Here is an 18,700-nt window from a genome sequence, read left to right on the forward strand (position 1 = left end):
ACAGAAGTGCCTTAGTGCTTATTATTATAATTTACAGCAGAAAAAAAAAAAGCAGTCATGGATGACAAAAGATAACGAGATCCGAGTACAAAAGATTACTATACTTGGATGACAAAAGATAACGAGATCCAAGGACAATGAAAGTGCAGAAAAAAAAAAAAAGAAAGTTAAGTACAATCTAATAAGCCCGTACGATGTAAATTTTTCTGATTACAAATTTACAGCTTCTATATCTGAATTAGTATGCCAATATTAGTAATAAAATGTAAGTCTGATTTACACTCCAGCATTGATCACGATTACATTTACTAATTTACACACATGGGGAATCAACAGAATACACAAAGCATTAAAATGATTAGAGCATTAAATATATAACAACACCTTGACTTCACATCTCACACTTTACTTAAAATTTACATACAGCAGGAAGAAGCATTCCATCACCTTCTATAGGCGAGCCTTATTTTTATTGTATATGTATGATTTTGCAAAATACACGAAAAGAGCCAACCCTAAGACACTTAGACCAGCAAGTAGCCAATAAAAGTAATCAAGATGTGCGCGATTCAAGTTATCCGAAAACCAACTCTCTCCCCCACTTCTACTGGTTGCTTTGTTGATCAATGTAATAAGAAGACTACTTAAAAGGCCTCCTATTCCAAATATACTCAAATACAGTGACAATCCCACACTACGCAATTCATTAGGTACCTGGTCATAGAAAAATTCTTGCAGGCCAACCAAGGTAAATGCCTCTGAAATTCCAAACAAGGCATATTGTGGAAGCATCCACCAAATACTCATTGGTATTGTAACCTTAGGCAAATCTATCAGCCCATGTTGAGAAGCAATCTCGAGCCTTTTTTTCTCTGTGACAGCAGCAACTAACATTGTAAAGATGGATATAAACAGCCCAATTCCAATCCTCTGCAGCAATGATATGCCTGCAGGCTTTCTGGTCAACTTTCTGGCTATTGGCACAAGAGCACGGTCATAAATGGGAATAAAGACAATAATGCAGATGCCAGAAAAAGACTGCAATGCTGCAGCTGGTATAGCAATATTAGATCCAAGTGATCTATCCAATGTAATGCCTTGTTTGGTGAAGAAAGTCGCAGCTTGTGAGAAGACAATTGCAAACACCAACGTTGTTGCCCATATGGGAAACAGCCTACGTACTGCCTTTGCCTCTTCAACCTCGCTCTTGCTGCAAGATCGGACACCTAACTCTACAATCTCAGGTGCAAGTAAAGCTTTGTTTAGAAACCTGTACTGTCGAGATCCATCATGAGGTTCGATTTCTTCAAAATCAGCCTCTCCTCTGTCACCAGCAACAAGAAGTGCATTTCTATTCCTTGCTGCAACAACAAACACTCTTCCAATCCTTTTGAATGGACTTTCTCCTTCGCTTTTCACTCTATACCGATAAGTCATAGTTCCAACCGAAAAGATCACTAGAGCAATTACCATGATAATGCATGGAATTCCAAACCCAAGATCCCAACTAAGGTTGTCCTGAACATAGCTCAAGACTCCAACACCTAGCAAAGCACCAATGCAAAGACCAAAATACCACCAATTAAAGAAAGAGCTTTTGGAATTGCTTTCCATGGGATCTTCTTCGTCAAACTGATCAGCACCAAAAGCCTGAACACAAGGCTTGTGCCCAGCTTGCCCAACAGCCACCAAATAAAGGGCAATAAAAAATAGTATTACCTGTGAGTGTCGGGTACATCCAGGAGTGCCCTTGCTATCTGTTTCTTGGTCGAGACAATTAAAAGATGGTAGCATTGCTGACAAAGTCATCAAACCCAGCCCCTGATACGCCATTCAGATGAGATAAATACTACTGTATAGTAAACTGAAGGAAAAAATATAAATATTTATTAAAAAAATAAATAAAAAAAAAAAAAACATTTTCAATAGATGGATTTTATGGCCACTCATGTAACAGAAGTACTTCAGTTTAAAATCTTGGAACTCAACACTTCTGCAATACTGCCTTCACATAAAGATTACTATTCAATTGCCAACTTGTGAACCAACATAGTTACACTGCACAGCTAATTCATGTCATTTACTATTTTACTATCATCCACATTCCAAACCAAACCTTCATCAATTAAGCATGCAACATCAAAAAAATCGCACTTAAAGAAAGAGTTGTAAATCTATCAATCATTTTGTACAAGAATAGTTCAATTCCCGTTTATTCCTATTCAGATTCCTAAAAAAAATTATCTGTTTCATAAAAACCCATCAAGATTTAAAGCACCAAAAGGAAACTAAAGCTTAAATTGAAGTTTTATAAAACCTGTAAATGTATAACAGAGAAATGAAGTGAGATAACTAACCAAGATGTAAATGAAAGAGGCAACAATAATAGTATAATACTTTCCAACAAAAGAATCAGCAATAATAGCCCCTAAAATTGGAAGTAACGCAGCTATTCCACCCCAAGTATTGATGCTTGAAGCCGCCATTGCTGTTGACTGCCCCAACTTCCCTGTTAAATAGCTAATCAAGTTTCCTGATATCCCATAAATTGCAATCCTCTCGGCCATCTCCACCCCTTTGAGAACATATTCAGTTAAACATGGGATTAAAATGGCAAAGTGAGTACTTGTTTATTTGTATCAAACTAAAAGGGAAAGAGAGCTACTTACAAATGATGAAAGAAGCAGATATCCACCGTCCATGTTTAGACCTGACTGCAGGACGGTGCTTGTAGTCAACAGCACCAGGAACAATGCCTTGTCCTGATTGTTGTGTATGTTCTTCCATGAGGTGTACGCAACGGAATAAGGGAGATGCTCAGCAGAAGGTGAATCAACAGCAATAGCAGTAATGTTAGTTAGAGTTGGAAGTTTTCTTTTATATTATAGATTTTTAAGCAAAGCACTCCCCAAATGAAAAATCCAAAAATCTGCAAGTGGTCATTGCAGTAAATGCCTCTGTATGTGAAATAGAGAGAGATGATGTTTGACTTTGATTTATGATTTTTGTAGATTACGCAATGACAAGTGAGTACAAAACTATATAGATTTAACAATCCATTTCACATATATTTAGGTAATAGTAAAATAAAAGATTACCTTCTCAACTTTCTCAAGTAAATAAAAGGTGAGTGAAAAACCCTTCCTTTCCCTATTATCTGTCAACTAGCAACTACTCCGTAACAGAGTAACAGCTAACAGCGACCATCAACCGTACAAGCTATTTTTGCTGCATAGGCCCCAAGATGCATGAAATCTCCTACAGCTGAGTACAATGTTAAGCTAGTACGTAAGTATGTTAATGGTGTAAAAGTGTATGCATGGTGAAAGATGAAGAAAATCAATCCTGGAGTCCTGGTGCAATAAAAACATCAAGGAATAGAATAATAATTCATAACATTTTCAGTTTAAGAAACAAGTATGATTCGTAGATTTCTCTCAAAACAACTACTTGTGCAATTCACTTCAACATTGCTCACATCTGATTTTACACATGGGTGAAATATAATACTTCGTAGTACAATAAGCTCTAATATTTTCCTAAAGAGCATTAATTAAGTCACCCAACAGTGTGTCATTACATTTTGCCCCTTGCTTACTATTTGCATACAACATGAAGTAGCATTCTATTACCTACTATAGACTAGTATTTTTTTTGTTGTATATGTATGACTTTGCAAAATAAACAAAAAGACACAAACCTATGCTACTAAGACCAGCAAGCAGCCAATAGAAGTAATCAAGATGTGCACGATTCAAGTTATTCGAAAACCAACTCTCTTTCCCACCTCTACTAGTTGCTTTGTTGATCAGTGTAACAAGCAAGCTGCTTAAAAGGCCTCCTAAGCCAAATATACTCAGATACAGAGACAATCCTACACTGCGCAATTCATTTGGGACTTGGTCGTAAAAAAATTCTTGCAGACCAACCATGGTAAATGCCTCTGAAATACCAAATAAAGCATATTGCGGAAGCAGCCACCAAATACTCATTGGGATTGTCATATCAGGCAAGTCTATCAGTCCATGTTGAGAAGCAGTTTCAAGCCTTTTCTTCTCTATGATGGTGGAAAGCACCATAACAATAATGGAAATGAACAGACCAGTTCCAATTCTCTGAAGCATTGATATGCCAGCAGGATTTCCAGTAATTTTTCTGGCAACTGGCACAAGAACGCGATCATAAATTGGGAGAAAGATGACAATAAAGATGCCTATAAAAGACTGCAATGCGGCTGCTGGTATAGCAAAATTAGATCCAACTGATCTATTCAACGTTATGCCTTGTTTGGTGAAGAAAGTTGGTGGCTGTGAGAAGACAATTGCGAAGATCAATGTTGTTGCCCAAATTGGAAACAACCTAAGTACTGCCTTTGCCTCTTCAACATTGCTTTTACTGCAAGATTTCCCAATTCTATTTGAAATTTCTTGTGCAACCAAAGCTTTGTCAAGGAACTTGAATTGTCTAGATCCATCATGAAATTGAGCCTCTTCATTATCGCCATCCTCAGGAGGTGCAGTATTCCAATTCTGGGCTGCTGCAACAAATACTCTTCCAATCCTTGTAAATGGACTTTCCCCTTCGACTTTCATATTGTAGCGATAAGTCACAGTTCCAAAAAGAAATATGAGCACAGATATTACCATGATAATACATGGAATTCCAAATCCAAGGCCCCAACTAAGGTTGTCCTGAACATAGCTCAAGACTCCAATGCCTAGCAAACTACCCACACAAACACCAAAATACCACCAATTGAAAAAAGAGCTTTTTGCCTTGAGCTCCCCTGGATCTTCTCCATCAAATTGATCAGCCCCAAAAGCCTGAACACAAGGCTTGTGCCCACCTTGCCCAGCAGCCACCAGATATAGAGCGATAAAGAATATAACTGTCTGCAAATGTGGTGAACATTCCTGTCCACCCACAATGCTTCTTCCTTGGTTGGGACAACTAAGTGAAGGAAGCATCGCTGACAATGTAAGCAAGCCTAGCCCCTAGTGGCCATCCAAGTGAAATGAGTAGTAAATATAATTAGTATAAAACGAGAAGAAAAAAAAAATCAAAATCTAAACTTTCAATGTAAATGAGACCTACAAACTATACTTACAGAGTTACAATATTCTATATAAAAATGAATCCAATCTTGAACTACTCATAATAGTCATATATGAGACCAAATCATAAAAACTGAAACAATGCAAATTCCACAAGTCACTGAACACTAAATAACTAGAGAACTCTCAAAGGAGAGCAATTTTACCACAGTATAATAACATAACATTATTAGCATATGCTATCAAATAGAGGAGAAAGCAACTTCACTGGATGACCCAACTACGGAAAGAATACAAAGTAGAGTAGCTCCAATCCCATCCTTTTCTCAATTGGTACCCACTCTCAACCGGACAAACTCCAGAAACTGACCACACACTAAGGGAAAGGGGGGTTTTATTACCTTTCCGGCTTTCCCTCACCAAATCACCCCCAACCAAACAGCCTCTAAATCTTTTGTTCATCAAATGATGATTTAAAATATCCACTCATAACAGATTTTTACATGTAGACTCAATTCAAAACGGGTATTCTCCTCATTTACTCTAATTAACCAGCATAACAAATCACTACTACTAACATCAGTATCACTATCAACAATTCAATATAGTCCAATTTCCCATCATCATCTAAAGTAAGTCAAATAGTCAATCATCTCAATGCTAAATATTATAGTCAATTTTGCCTTTTCTACTCCAACTGATCAACCAAACATTCAAGTTGATCAGAGTCAATACAACTTATTTCACTTTCATGAGACACATTTTTAATTCTGAACATAATGCGCATCATACTCTCGAGTGTTCAAGCGTACTCTGAGCATCAAAACCCCAAACAAGCTAACAATTGAAACTTCAAACAATAAAAACAATGAAAAAGACAGAATAAATAGAAAACTAACCAAAATGTAAATGACTGAAGATACAATAATGGTATAAAACTTTCCAGCAAAAGAATCAGCAATAACAGCCCCAAAAATTGGAAGCAAAGAAGCTACTCCACTCCAAGCATTAATATTAACAGCCGCCATTGCCGTTGACTGCCCCAATTTCCCAGTCAAAAAACTTATCAAATTCGATGAAATCCCATAAAATGCAATCCTCTCTGCCATCTCCACCCCTTCATCAAAAATCAAATTTCATTCAACCCCACAAAAGAAATTGAAAATTAAAAAGTGGGGTTATAATTTTGTTAAAAATTGTGAACTTACAGATGATAAATAAAGCAGAAAACCAACGTCCATGGTTAGATCGAACAGCAGGACGACCCTTGTAATCGACGGAATTGGGGACGGTGTCAGCCATTAAAAGGGGTGAGTGAAGGTTTGAAGTTGCAGTAGCCATTTTTATAGCAAAATACTCAAAGTGATGAGCTGAAATTCCGGAAAATTGACAGCAATTTGAAGAAAGAGAAAGAGAGGGAGTTTCACGTTTGAGCCTGTTGAAGTAGTGAGTTGGAAACGTGTTTGGAATTTCATTTGCTAACTTTGGCAAGAATGATTGTTTCTGGGACTGTTATTGTCTACTTAAACTTGTGACCTCATTAATGATGATTGATGAACAAGGAAAAGAACTTATTGACTTAATTATTCAGGCAAATCCGCAAATTTGATACGGAGTATGACATAAAAAGGAAACATGGTTGTACACTTGTAGTCAATAATTTCTAAACTAAAATTTGTAAATTAAAAGGATTTAAAGTAAAAGCATTTGTCTATCTAAATTAAAAGGATTTAAATTAAAATAACTCGCTCAATTAACACCCCTAGTCTCAGGGCAGGGGCGGAGCCAAAGGGGGTGGGGGGGGGGGGGGGGGGCTGGGGTGGGCCATAGCCTCCCCCTGGGCTCAAGATGAATATTAATTTTTGCTTATACTATACTTGTTATAAATTTTAGTGTAGAAGAGTTGATTTTTGTCATATAATAGTGGACAAAATGTCAAGAGTTCAAATCTTATAATTAACATTTTGTAGTGTTTTTTTATTATATATATATATATATATATATATATATATATATATATATATATATATATATATATATATATATATATATATATATATATATAAAGTAAATGTAATCCACGAACTCAATACTACTTGCGAAGATTACACATACATAGATATGATCTTGGCCCCTCTCACTTGAAAATTTTGATTCTGACACTGTCTCAGGGTACATAGACATTCTTAGAAACGCCTTTTAATATACTTCATCTGTTTCACAATAATCACAACACTATGATGTGCACAAAGTTTTAGGAAAATTATACGAGGGGACCAAACAAGGGTTTTTTATAATATAAAAACTTTGTAGTTGGTAATTGAGATAAATAATTTTCCTTTTTTTTAGAAAAAAAGTAGTGTAAGTAGAGTTAGTGTAAAAGAAAAATAATTAAAAATGAAAATAGTGTTAGTAAGAGAGAGAAATTATAAAATAATAATAATACCTCCGGTCCAAATTACTCGCAACTTTGAAATATTTTATATCTCACAAATAATACCCAAAAGTTGCAAGTAATTTGGACCGGAGGTAATAGATCCTTACCAAATAAGAAATTGTTGCACTTACTAGGAAATTGAGGGAGTATGAGTGTATATATAGATATTAAGCGATGAATGTGGTGGGGCTTGCATCCACTTTCCAAGCCCAAGGAATTCTTGCGTAAAAGGGGATGTTAGAGTATATTCTTATCCTAAAATATTAACTAAATGTTTTGGTTGAAACTCAAGATCAATTTATATACTTAATTAGTAAAAATACGAGACAATAAATACTAGGTTTAAGGAATTTGGGGAGTATATGCCTTTCACACTTAAATTTCATGTGTTTCAGACTAATTTGATAAGTTGGAAGAGCTTTAAATGAGAGAATAGGAAATGAAAATGAGTTTATATTCATGACAACCCAAATGTATATTGTGCATAATGCACAAAATCAATCACAATATAGATTTTAGTATTGTATAATTTGATATAATTTTTTTTAAGGGGTAAGGGGTGGGCCCCACCTTAATTTCCTATCACAGGAATATCAAGGGGGTATTACCCTCAGGGGAGGGGGGATATGAGCCTCGAACCCGGGTCACTATCACGGGAACTGAAGCTTAGCTCCACTGAGCTATAGGCTTCTTGCTCGTATAATTTGATATAAATGAATAAGCTACGAAGTATCAATTATGTAATTTGACATGTACTCATTTATAATTTATTGTTGAGTATTGTCAATAAAAAATAAAAAAATTGGTGAGTGTTTCTATTTTATTTTATTACTACGTATATTATTATCCTTGTTTTGGTTATTAAAACGGCCATACACTACTTTGATCTTTCGTCAAATGGACTGGAAAGAGATACCACTAATAATTTTGACTACTTAATAAAGGTACGTAGTACTCCGTATCCTTTAACATTGACGTTTCCAACGATAGAGGATGCTAGCCTGCTAGGAAGTTACAAAAGTACATCCATTATGATGTCACTTTCAAATTAGGAATAAAAGGGTTAACATCGTCATTATATTCAAGTCATTTTTTTTTTTGAGAACGGACTTTCCCCTTCAGCTTGCATAGTGTAGCGATAAGTCATAGTTCCAGACATAAATATGAGCAGAGCAAGTATCAGGATGATGCATGGAATTCCAAATCCAAGGCCCCAACTAAGATTGTCCTGAACATAACTCAATACTCCAATACCAAGCAAACCACCCAAGCAAACACCGAAATACCACCAGTTGAAGAAAGAGCTTTTAGCTTTGCGCTCCTTAGGATCTTCTCCATCAAACTGATCAGCCCCAAAAGCCTGAACACAAGGCTTGTGACCACCTTGCCCAACAGCCACCAGGTAAAGGGCAATAAAGAATAATAATATCTGTGACTGTGGAGAACGTCCTGAAGAAACCTCGTCGCTTGTATCTTGGTTGAAACAACTAAAGGATGGCAACGTTGCTGATAAAGTCAACAAGCCCAGCCCCTAGCAAAGCACTCAGATTAGATAAATATTGGATAGGAAATATTACTGCATATTCACACAATGCACTCCATTACCAAAAAAATAAAAAAAAAAAATTGCTGTATATATAGCAACATGTGATTACCACCAAGTCCAAAATAACATGCTATATCCAAGGTGAAAAAAAATTACTGTATTATTCTGGTAGGTAGAGAAGGTAGTTTGTAAAATCATCATAGTAAATTCAGTAATATGTGGTGGTAACTATAATCTCTTGTGTGTATGATGATTTACGTTATATATGGTGATCGACATATGATTGTAAAGGTATATACCTTGAATGATTGTGGTCGTATCTTAGATAACCCCTGACTTGCCAAAACAAAATAAAACACAGAATTTCCTAAGTAAAATAAAGCTACAGCATACCATGAGCATTAACATTTATTCAATCACTTATTTCATATTTTTATGTAGTTACTTTTTTTTTTTTGGCAGCCAATGTTTTTGCAATAGTGATTCCTAAAATTATTCACTAACAGTGTAGTTCAATTATATATTTCATGCAATTCTGTTTTTTCACTATCCAATTCATCATCAATCAATAAATCAATCATACTTGAAAACTTACCAAGATGTAAATGATGGAAGAAACAACGATTGTATAATACTTGCCCACAAAAGAATCAGCAATAACCGCCCCCAGTATAGTAAGCAAACAACCCACCCCGTTCCAGGCATTGATACTCGAAGCCGCCATTGCCGTTGACTGCTCCAATTTCCCCGTTAAATAGCTTATCAAGTTTCCTGATATCCCATAATACGCCATCCTCTCCGCCATCTCCACCCCTTTAACAATAAATTAGATTAAATTTTGATTAAAGTCAACAAAAATGGTATTGGCTTGATAAACTTACAAATGATGAAAGAAGCCGAAGTCCACTGTCCATGCTTGGATCTGATGGCAGGGCAGTGCTTATAGTCAACTGCGCCAGGAACTGTGTCTTCTACTTGCTCTTGTTGTTCCACCATGAGAAGAGGTGTGTAAGAAAGAAGCTCAGGCTCAGCTGACGTTATTCCGACAACAACCGCATTGGATTTAGAGTTGGAGGTTGACATCACAATACAGAACACCAGTTTCCCCCAGCAGGCAAGCCAAAATCTGCAGGTTTCAGATGCAGAGAGTAACAAAGATTAGTGGACAAACTAGGATTCAAACCGGAATTGTGAGTACTACATCGTAATACTTTACCAAGTAAGCTAGTTACAGAGTAGTTGACAATCCTTCCCTAGGATTATTTCAACTGCACAAATTTATTTAAATAATTGACATCAGCCCTTGAGTCCTGACTGTAATGAATAATTTTTAGGAAAATCATTTGATTGGGCCGATTAGGGAGAGGATCAGTTAAGGTGGGGTACAGAGAATAAATAAATATTGACCCAGGAGATAGTAATAGTCACAGCTTTTAAAGGGAAGACAAGGAAGTATGAAATTCACAAAGTAATATTCCAACTTTCCAAGTCCTTGTCCATAATGATGGGTATCCAGACGAGGAAGATATAATAGGCGAACCCAGGCGTGTTAAGTACCCTTCTACAGCTCATAAAGACAAGTGTAGTATGCAATAGGACTGAAAGAGACGTAATCGATGTATAATAGGACTATATATAGCAATGAATTGAATAACAATGTAATTGTCAGCTAGCACAAGTGGCTGAATCCCACCTGCTTTGTCTTCTTACAGGACTCCCTATACACCAAAAGTAGAATAGAACAACACTAACTAACTGATAAACCAATTTTTTGCAATTATATTTGGTTTATATGGTTTAAATTTCACAGTTTGAGTGCGAGTGGAATGTGAATGTAAGCATGATGAATAATAACAATTTCTTGCATGTATCCTGGATTCTGGTGCTCTAAGAACAAGAAGTGCAATGAAAACCCAATTTCTTGCAGTTGCAGCAGCTGAATTCAAGAGCACATAGCATTTACAATCTGCACCTAACAAGTATTGAATACATAGAGTATTTTAAGTCAGACTTACAACTACAATCACAGAGGAAACCCAACCTTTGTATAAAGCTTGGAAGATCTTCTTACGAGAACTGTGGACGGCACATGGACCATGCCACTGTGCTGGTAAGTATACTTCTCAATCTGAAAACACAGGCAAATGTCATTTGAAGCAAATTACAGAAGTGCCTTAGTGCTTATTATTATAATTTACAGCAGAAAAAAAAAAAAAGCAGTCATGGATGACAAAAGATAACGAGATCCGAGTACAAAAGATTACTATACTTGGATGACAAAAGATAACGAGATCCAAGGACAATGAAAGTGCAGAAAAAAAAAAAAAGAAAGTTAAGTACAATCTAATAAGCCCGTACGATGTAAATTTTTCTGATTACAAATTTACAGCTTCTATATCTGAATTAGTATGCCAATATTAGTAATAAAATGTAAGTCTGATTTACACTCCAGCATTGATCACGATTACATTTACTAATTTACACACATGGGGAATCAACAGAATACACAAAGCATTAAAATGATTAGAGCATTAAATATATAACAACACCTTGACTTCACATCTCACACTTTACTTAAAATTTACATACAGCAGGAAGAAGCATTCCATCACCTTCTATAGGCGAGCCTTATTTTTATTGTATATGTATGATTTTGCAAAATACACGAAAAGAGCCAACCCTAAGACACTTAGACCAGCAAGTAGCCAATAAAAGTAATCAAGATGTGCGCGATTCAAGTTATCCGAAAACCAACTCTCTCCCCCACTTCTACTGGTTGCTTTGTTGATCAATGTAATAAGAAGACTACTTAAAAGGCCTCCTATTCCAAATATACTCAAATACAGTGACAATCCCACACTACGCAATTCATTAGGTACCTGGTCATAGAAAAATTCTTGCAGGCCAACCAAGGTAAATGCCTCTGAAATTCCAAACAAGGCATATTGTGGAAGCATCCACCAAATACTCATTGGTATTGTAACCTTAGGCAAATCTATCAGCCCATGTTGAGAAGCAATCTCGAGCCTTTTTTTCTCTGTGACAGCAGCAACTAACATTGTAAAGATGGATATAAACAGCCCAATTCCAATCCTCTGCAGCAATGATATGCCTGCAGGCTTTCTGGTCAACTTTCTGGCTATTGGCACAAGAGCACGGTCATAAATGGGAATAAAGACAATAATGCAGATGCCAGAAAAAGACTGCAATGCTGCAGCTGGTATAGCAATATTAGATCCAAGTGATCTATCCAATGTAATGCCTTGTTTGGTGAAGAAAGTCGCAGCTTGTGAGAAGACAATTGCAAACACCAACGTTGTTGCCCATATGGGAAACAGCCTACGTACTGCCTTTGCCTCTTCAACCTCGCTCTTGCTGCAAGATCGGACACCTAACTCTACAATCTCAGGTGCAAGTAAAGCTTTGTTTAGAAACCTGTACTGTCGAGATCCATCATGAGGTTCGATTTCTTCAAAATCAGCCTCTCCTCTGTCACCAGCAACAAGAAGTGCATTTCTATTCCTTGCTGCAACAACAAACACTCTTCCAATCCTTTTGAATGGACTTTCTCCTTCGCTTTTCTCTCTATACCGATAAGTCATAGTTCCAACCGAAAAGATCACTAGAGCAATTACCATGATAATGCATGGAATTCCAAACCCAAGATCCCAACTAAGGTTGTCCTGAACATAGCTCAAGACTCCAACACCTAGCAAAGCACCAATGCAAAGACCAAAATACCACCAATTAAAGAAAGAGCTTTTGGAATTGCTTTCCATGGGATCTTCTTCGTCAAACTGATCAGCACCAAAAGCCTGAACACAAGGCTTGTGCCCAGCTTGCCCAACAGCCACCAAATAAAGGGCAATAAAAAATAGTATTACCTGTGAGTGTCGGGTACATCCAGGAGTGCCCTTGCTATCTGTTTCTTGGTCGAGACAATTAAAAGATGGTAGCATTGCTGACAAAGTCATCAAACCCAGCCCCTGATACGCCATTCAGATGAGATAAATACTACTGTATAGTAAACTGAAGGAAAAAATATAAATATTTATTAAAAAAATAAATAAAAAAAAAAAAACATTTTCAATAGATGGATTTTATGGCCACTCATGTAACAGAAGTACTTCAGTTTAAAATCTTGGAACTCAACACTTCTGCAATACTGCCTTCACATAAAGATTACTATTCAATTGCCAACTTGTGAACCAACATAGTTACACTGCACAGCTAATTCATGTCATTTACTATTTTACTATCATCCACATTCCAAACCAAACCTTCATCAATTAAGCATGCAACATCAAAAAAATCGCACTTAAAGAAAGAGTTGTAAATCTATCAATCATTTTGTACAAGAATAGTTCAATTCCCGTTTATTCCTATTCAGATTCCTAAAAAAAATTATCTGTTTCATAAAAACCCATCAAGATTTAAAGCACCAAAAGGAAACTAAAGCTTAAATTGAAGTTTTATAAAACCTGTAAATGTATAACAGAGAAATGAAGTGAGATAACTAACCAAGATGTAAATGAAAGAGGCAACAATAATAGTATAATACTTTCCAACAAAAGAATCAGCAATAATAGCCCCTAAAATTGGAAGTAACGCAGCTATTCCACCCCAAGTATTGATGCTTGAAGCCGCCATTGCTGTTGACTGCCCCAACTTCCCTGTTAAATAGCTAATCAAGTTTCCTGATATCCCATAAATTGCAATCCTCTCGGCCATCTCCACCCCTTTGAGAACATATTCAGTTAAACATGGGATTAAAATGGCAAAGTGAGTACTTGTTTATTTGTATCAAACTAAAAGGGAAAGAGAGCTACTTACAAATGATGAAAGAAGCAGATATCCACCGTCCATGTTTAGACCTGACTGCAGGACGGTGCTTGTAGTCAACAGCACCAGGAACAATGCCTTGTCCTGATTGTTGTGTATGTTCTTCCATGAGGTGTACGCAACGGAATAAGGGAGATGCTCAGCAGAAGGTGAATCAACAGCAATAGCAGTAATGTTAGTTAGAGTTGGAAGTTTTCTTTTATATTATAGATTTTTAAGCAAAGCACTCCCCAAATGAAAAATCCAAAAATCTGCAAGTGGTCATTGCAGTAAATGCCTCTGTATGTGAAATAGAGAGAGATGATGTTTGACTTTGATTTATGATTTTTGTAGATTACGCAATGACAAGTGAGTACAAAACTATATAGATTTAACAATCCATTTCACATATATTTAGGTAATAGTAAAATAAAAGATTACCTTCTCAACTTTCTCAAGTAAATAAAAGGTGAGTGAAAAACCCTTCCTTTCCCTATTATCTGTCAACTAGCAACTACTCCGTAACAGAGTAACAGCTAACAGCGACCATCAACCGTACAAGCTATTTTTGCTGCATAGGCCCCAAGATGCATGAAATCTCCTACAGCTGAGTACAATGTTAAGCTAGTACGTAAGTATGTTAATGGTGTAAAAGTGTATGCATGGTGAAAGATGAAGAAAATCAATCCTGGAGTCCTGGTGCAATAAAAACATCAAGGAATAGAATAATAATTCATAACATTTTCAGTTTAAGAAACAAGTATGATTCGTAGATTTCTCTCAAAACAACTACTTGTGCAATTCACTTCAACATTGCTCACATCTGATTTTACACATGGGTGAAATATAATACTTCGTAGTACAATAAGCTCTAATATTTTCCTAAAGAGCATTAATTAAGTCACCCAACAGTGTGTCATTACATTTTGCCCCTTGCTTACTATTTGCATACAACATGAAGTAGCATTCTATTACCTACTATAGACTAGTATTTTTTTTGTTGTATATGTATGACTTTGCAAAATAAACAAAAAGACACAAACCTATGCTACTAAGACCAGCAAGCAGCCAATAGAAGTAATCAAGATGTGCACGATTCAAGTTATTCGAAAACCAACTCTCTTTCCCACCTCTACTAGTTGCTTTGTTGATCAGTGTAACAAGCAAGCTGCTTAAAAGGCCTCCTAAGCCAAATATACTCAGATACAGAGACAATCCTACACTGCGCAATTCATTTGGGACTTGGTCGTAAAAAAATTCTTGCAGACCAACCATGGTAAATGCCTCTGAAATACCAAATAAAGCATATTGCGGAAGCAGCCACCAAATACTCATTGGGATTGTCATATCAGGCAAGTCTATCAGTCCATGTTGAGAAGCAGTTTCAAGCCTTTTCTTCTCTATGATGGTGGAAAGCACCATAACAATAATGGAAATGAACAGACCAGTTCCAATTCTCTGAAGCATTGATATGCCAGCAGGATTTCCAGTAATTTTTCTGGCAACTGGCACAAGAACGCGATCATAAATTGGGAGAAAGATGACAATAAAGATGCCTATAAAAGACTGCAATGCGGCTGCTGGTATAGCAAAATTAGATCCAACTGATCTATTCAACGTTATGCCTTGTTTGGTGAAGAAAGTTGGTGGCTGTGAGAAGACAATTGCGAAGATCAATGTTGTTGCCCAAATTGGAAACAACCTAAGTACTGCCTTTGCCTCTTCAACATTGCTTTTACTGCAAGATTTCCCAATTCTATTTGAAATTTCTTGTGCAACCAAAGCTTTGTCAAGGAACTTGAATTGTCTAGATCCATCATGAAATTGAGCCTCTTCATTATCGCCATCCTCAGGAGGTGCAGTATTCCAATTCTGGGCTGCTGCAACAAATACTCTTCCAATCCTTGTAAATGGACTTTCCCCTTCGACTTTCATATTGTAGCGATAAGTCACAGTTCCAAAAAGAAATATGAGCACAGATATTACCATGATAATACATGGAATTCCAAATCCAAGGCCCCAACTAAGGTTGTCCTGAACATAGCTCAAGACTCCAATGCCTAGCAAACTACCCACACAAACACCAAAATACCACCAATTGAAAAAAGAGCTTTTTGCCTTGAGCTCCCCTGGATCTTCTCCATCAAATTGATCAGCCCCAAAAGCCTGAACACAAGGCTTGTGCCCACCTTGCCCAGCAGCCACCAGATATAGAGCGATAAAGAATATAACTGTCTGCAAATGTGGTGAACATTCCTGTCCACCCACAATGCTTCTTCCTTGGTTGGGACAACTAAGTGAAGGAAGCATCGCTGACAATGTAAGCAAGCCTAGCCCCTAGTGGCCATCCAAGTGAAATGAGTAGTAAATATAATTAGTATAAAACGAGAAGAAAAAAAAAATCAAAATCTAAACTTTCAATGTAAATGAGACCTACAAACTATACTTACAGAGTTACAATATTCTATATAAAAATGAATCCAATCTTGAACTACTCATAATAGTCATATATGAGACCAAATCATAAAAACTGAAACAATGCAAATTCCACAAGTCACTGAACACTAAATAACTAGAGAACTCTCAAAGGAGAGCAATTTTACCACAGTATAATAACATAACATTATTAGCATATGCTATCAAATAGAGGAGAAAGCAACTTCACTGGATGACCCAACTACGGAAAGAATACAAAGTAGAGTAGCTCCAATCCCATCCTTTTCTCAATTGGTACCCACTCTCAACCGGACAAACTCCAGAAACTGACCACACACTAAGGGAAAGGGGGGTTTTATTACCTTTCCGGCTTTCCCTCACCAAATCACCCCCAACCAAACAGCCTCTAAATCTTTTGTTCATCAAATGATGATTTAAAATATCCACTCATAACAGATTTTTACATGTAGACTCAATTCAAAACGGGTATTCTCCTCATTTACTCTAATTAACCAGCATAACAAATCACTACTACTAACATCAGTATCACTATCAACAATTCAATATAGTCCAATTTCCCATCATCATCTAAAGTAAGTCAAATAGTCAATCATCTCAATGCTAAATATTATAGTCAATTTTGCCTTTTCTACTCCAACTGATCAACCAAACATTCAAGTTGATCAGAGTCAATACAACTTATTTCACTTTCATGAGACACATTTTTAATTCTGAACATAATGCGCATCATACTCTCGAGTGTTCAAGCGTACTCTGAGCATCAAAACCCCAAACAAGCTAACAATTGAAACTTCAAACAATAAAAACAATGAAAAAGACAGAATAAATAGAAAACTAACCAAAATGTAAATGACTGAAGATACAATAATGGTATAAAACTTTCCAGCAAAAGAATCAGCAATAACAGCCCCAAAAATTGGAAGCAAAGAAGCTACTCCACTCCAAGCATTAATATTAACAGCCGCCATTGCCGTTGACTGCCCCAATTTCCCAGTCAAAAAACTTATCAAATTCGATGAAATCCCATAAAATGCAATCCTCTCTGCCATCTCCACCCCTTCATCAAAAATCAAATTTCATTCAACCCCACAAAAGAAATTGAAAATTAAAAAGTGGGGTTATAATTTTGTTAAAAATTGTGAACTTACAGATGATAAATAAAGCAGAAAACCAACGTCCATGGTTAGATCGAACAGCAGGACGACCCTTGTAATCGACGGAATTGGGGACGGTGTCAGCCATTAAAAGGGGTGAGTGAAGGTTTGAAGTTGCAGTAGCCATTTTTATAGCAAAATACTCAAAGTGATGAGCTGAAATTCCGGAAAATTGACAGCAATTTGAAGAAAGAGAAAGAGAGGGAGTTTCACGTTTGAGCCTGTTGAAGTAGTGAGTTGGAAACGTGTTTGGAATTTCATTTGCTAACTTTGGCAAGAATGATTGTTTCTGGGACTGTTATTGTCTACTTAAACTTGTGACCTCATTAATGATGATTGATGAACAAGGAAAAGAACTTATTGACTTAATTATTCAGGCAAATCCGCAAATTTGATACGGAGTATGACATAAAAAGGAAACATGGTTGTACACTTGTAGTCAATAATTTCTAAACTAAAATTTGTAAATTAAAAGGATTTAAAGTAAAAGCATTTGTCTATCTAAATTAAAAGGATTTAAATTAAAATAACTCGCTCAATTAACACCCCTAGTCTCAGGGCAGGGGCGGAGCCAAAGGGGGTGGGGGGGGGGGGGGCTGGGGTGGGCCATAGCCTCCCCCTGGGCTCAAGATGAATATTAATTTTTGCTTATACTATACTTGTTATAAATTTTAGTGTAGAAGAGTTGATTTTTGTCATATAATAGTGGACAAAATGTCAAGAGTTCAAATCTTATAATTAACATTTTGTAGTGTTTTTTTATTATATATATATATATATATATATATATATATATATATATATATATATAAAGTAAATGTAATCCACGAACTCAATACTACTTGCGAAGATTACACATACATAGATATGATCTTGGCCCCTCTCACTTGAAAATTTTGATTCTGACACTGTCTCAGGGTACATAGACATTCTTAGAAACGCCTTTTAATATACTTCATCTGTTTCACAATAATCACAACACTATGATGTGCACAAAGTTTTAGGAAAATTATACGAGGGGACCAAACAAGGGTTTTTTATAATATAAAAACTTTGTAGTTGGTAATTGAGATAAATAATTTTCCTTTTTTTTAGAAAAAAAGTAGTGTAAGTAGAGTTAGTGTAAAAGAAAAATAATTAAAAATGAAAATAGTGTTAGTAAGAGAGAGAAATTATAAAATAATAATAATACCTCCGGTCCAAATTACTCGCAACTTTGAAATATTTTATA

The 18,700-nt window shown here is 36.2% G+C and overlaps 4 protein-coding genes across 5 annotated transcripts; all 4 read right to left on the reverse strand.

The window, feature by feature from the left end:
* Positions 1 to 230: 230 nt before the first annotated feature.
* LOC110713939 (protein NRT1/ PTR FAMILY 5.10-like) lies at positions 231 to 2,947 on the reverse strand. The gene is made up of 3 exons (XM_021892390.1): positions 2,670 to 2,947; positions 2,358 to 2,575; positions 231 to 1,821 (listed from the first exon to the last, which is right to left on the reverse strand). The coding sequence occupies exons 1-3, from the start codon at positions 2,785 to 2,787 to the stop codon at positions 451 to 453; spliced, it is 1,707 nt and encodes a 568-aa protein (XP_021748082.1). The 5' UTR covers positions 2,788 to 2,947; the 3' UTR covers positions 231 to 450.
* Positions 2,948 to 3,376: 429 nt separating this feature from the next.
* Positions 3,377 to 10,362, reverse strand: LOC110714404 (protein NRT1/ PTR FAMILY 5.10-like). Its single transcript, XM_021892910.1, has 7 exons — positions 10,254 to 10,362; positions 9,919 to 10,163; positions 9,633 to 9,850; positions 8,576 to 9,022; positions 6,263 to 6,566; positions 5,954 to 6,171; positions 3,377 to 4,994 (listed from the first exon to the last, which is right to left on the reverse strand). The coding sequence occupies exons 2-7, from the start codon at positions 10,118 to 10,120 to the stop codon at positions 3,636 to 3,638; spliced, it is 2,748 nt and encodes a 915-aa protein (XP_021748602.1). The 5' UTR covers positions 10,121 to 10,163; positions 10,254 to 10,362; the 3' UTR covers positions 3,377 to 3,635.
* Positions 10,363 to 11,432: 1,070 nt separating this feature from the next.
* On the reverse strand, positions 11,433 to 14,019 carry LOC110713940 (protein NRT1/ PTR FAMILY 5.10-like). The gene is made up of 3 exons (XM_021892392.1): positions 13,871 to 14,019; positions 13,559 to 13,776; positions 11,433 to 13,023 (listed from the first exon to the last, which is right to left on the reverse strand). Exons 1-3 carry the CDS (start codon positions 13,986 to 13,988, stop codon positions 11,653 to 11,655), a joined length of 1,707 nt encoding a protein of 568 aa, XP_021748084.1. The 5' UTR covers positions 13,989 to 14,019; the 3' UTR covers positions 11,433 to 11,652.
* A 108-nt stretch (positions 14,020 to 14,127) lies between these two features.
* On the reverse strand, positions 14,128 to 17,840 carry LOC110713938 (protein NRT1/ PTR FAMILY 5.10-like). Of its 2 annotated transcripts, XM_021892388.1 has the most exons (4): positions 17,464 to 17,840; positions 17,155 to 17,372; positions 14,902 to 16,195; positions 14,128 to 14,465 (listed from the first exon to the last, which is right to left on the reverse strand). In XM_021892388.1, exons 1-4 carry the CDS (start codon positions 17,594 to 17,596, stop codon positions 14,395 to 14,397), a joined length of 1,716 nt encoding a protein of 571 aa, XP_021748080.1. In that variant the 5' UTR covers positions 17,597 to 17,840; the 3' UTR covers positions 14,128 to 14,394. The 2 variants fall into 2 exon arrangements, with proteins under 2 accessions (XP_021748080.1, XP_021748081.1); XM_021892389.1 differs by lacking the exon at positions 14,128 to 14,465 and having other exon boundaries at positions 14,578 to 16,195; positions 17,464 to 17,838.
* Positions 17,841 to 18,700: the final 860 nt, after the last annotated feature.

This window comes from Chenopodium quinoa, unplaced genomic scaffold (assembly GCF_001683475.1).
Source record: "Chenopodium quinoa cultivar QQ74 unplaced genomic scaffold, ASM168347v1, whole genome shotgun sequence".
Lineage (NCBI taxonomy): Eukaryota > Viridiplantae > Streptophyta > Magnoliopsida > Caryophyllales > Amaranthaceae > Chenopodium > Chenopodium quinoa.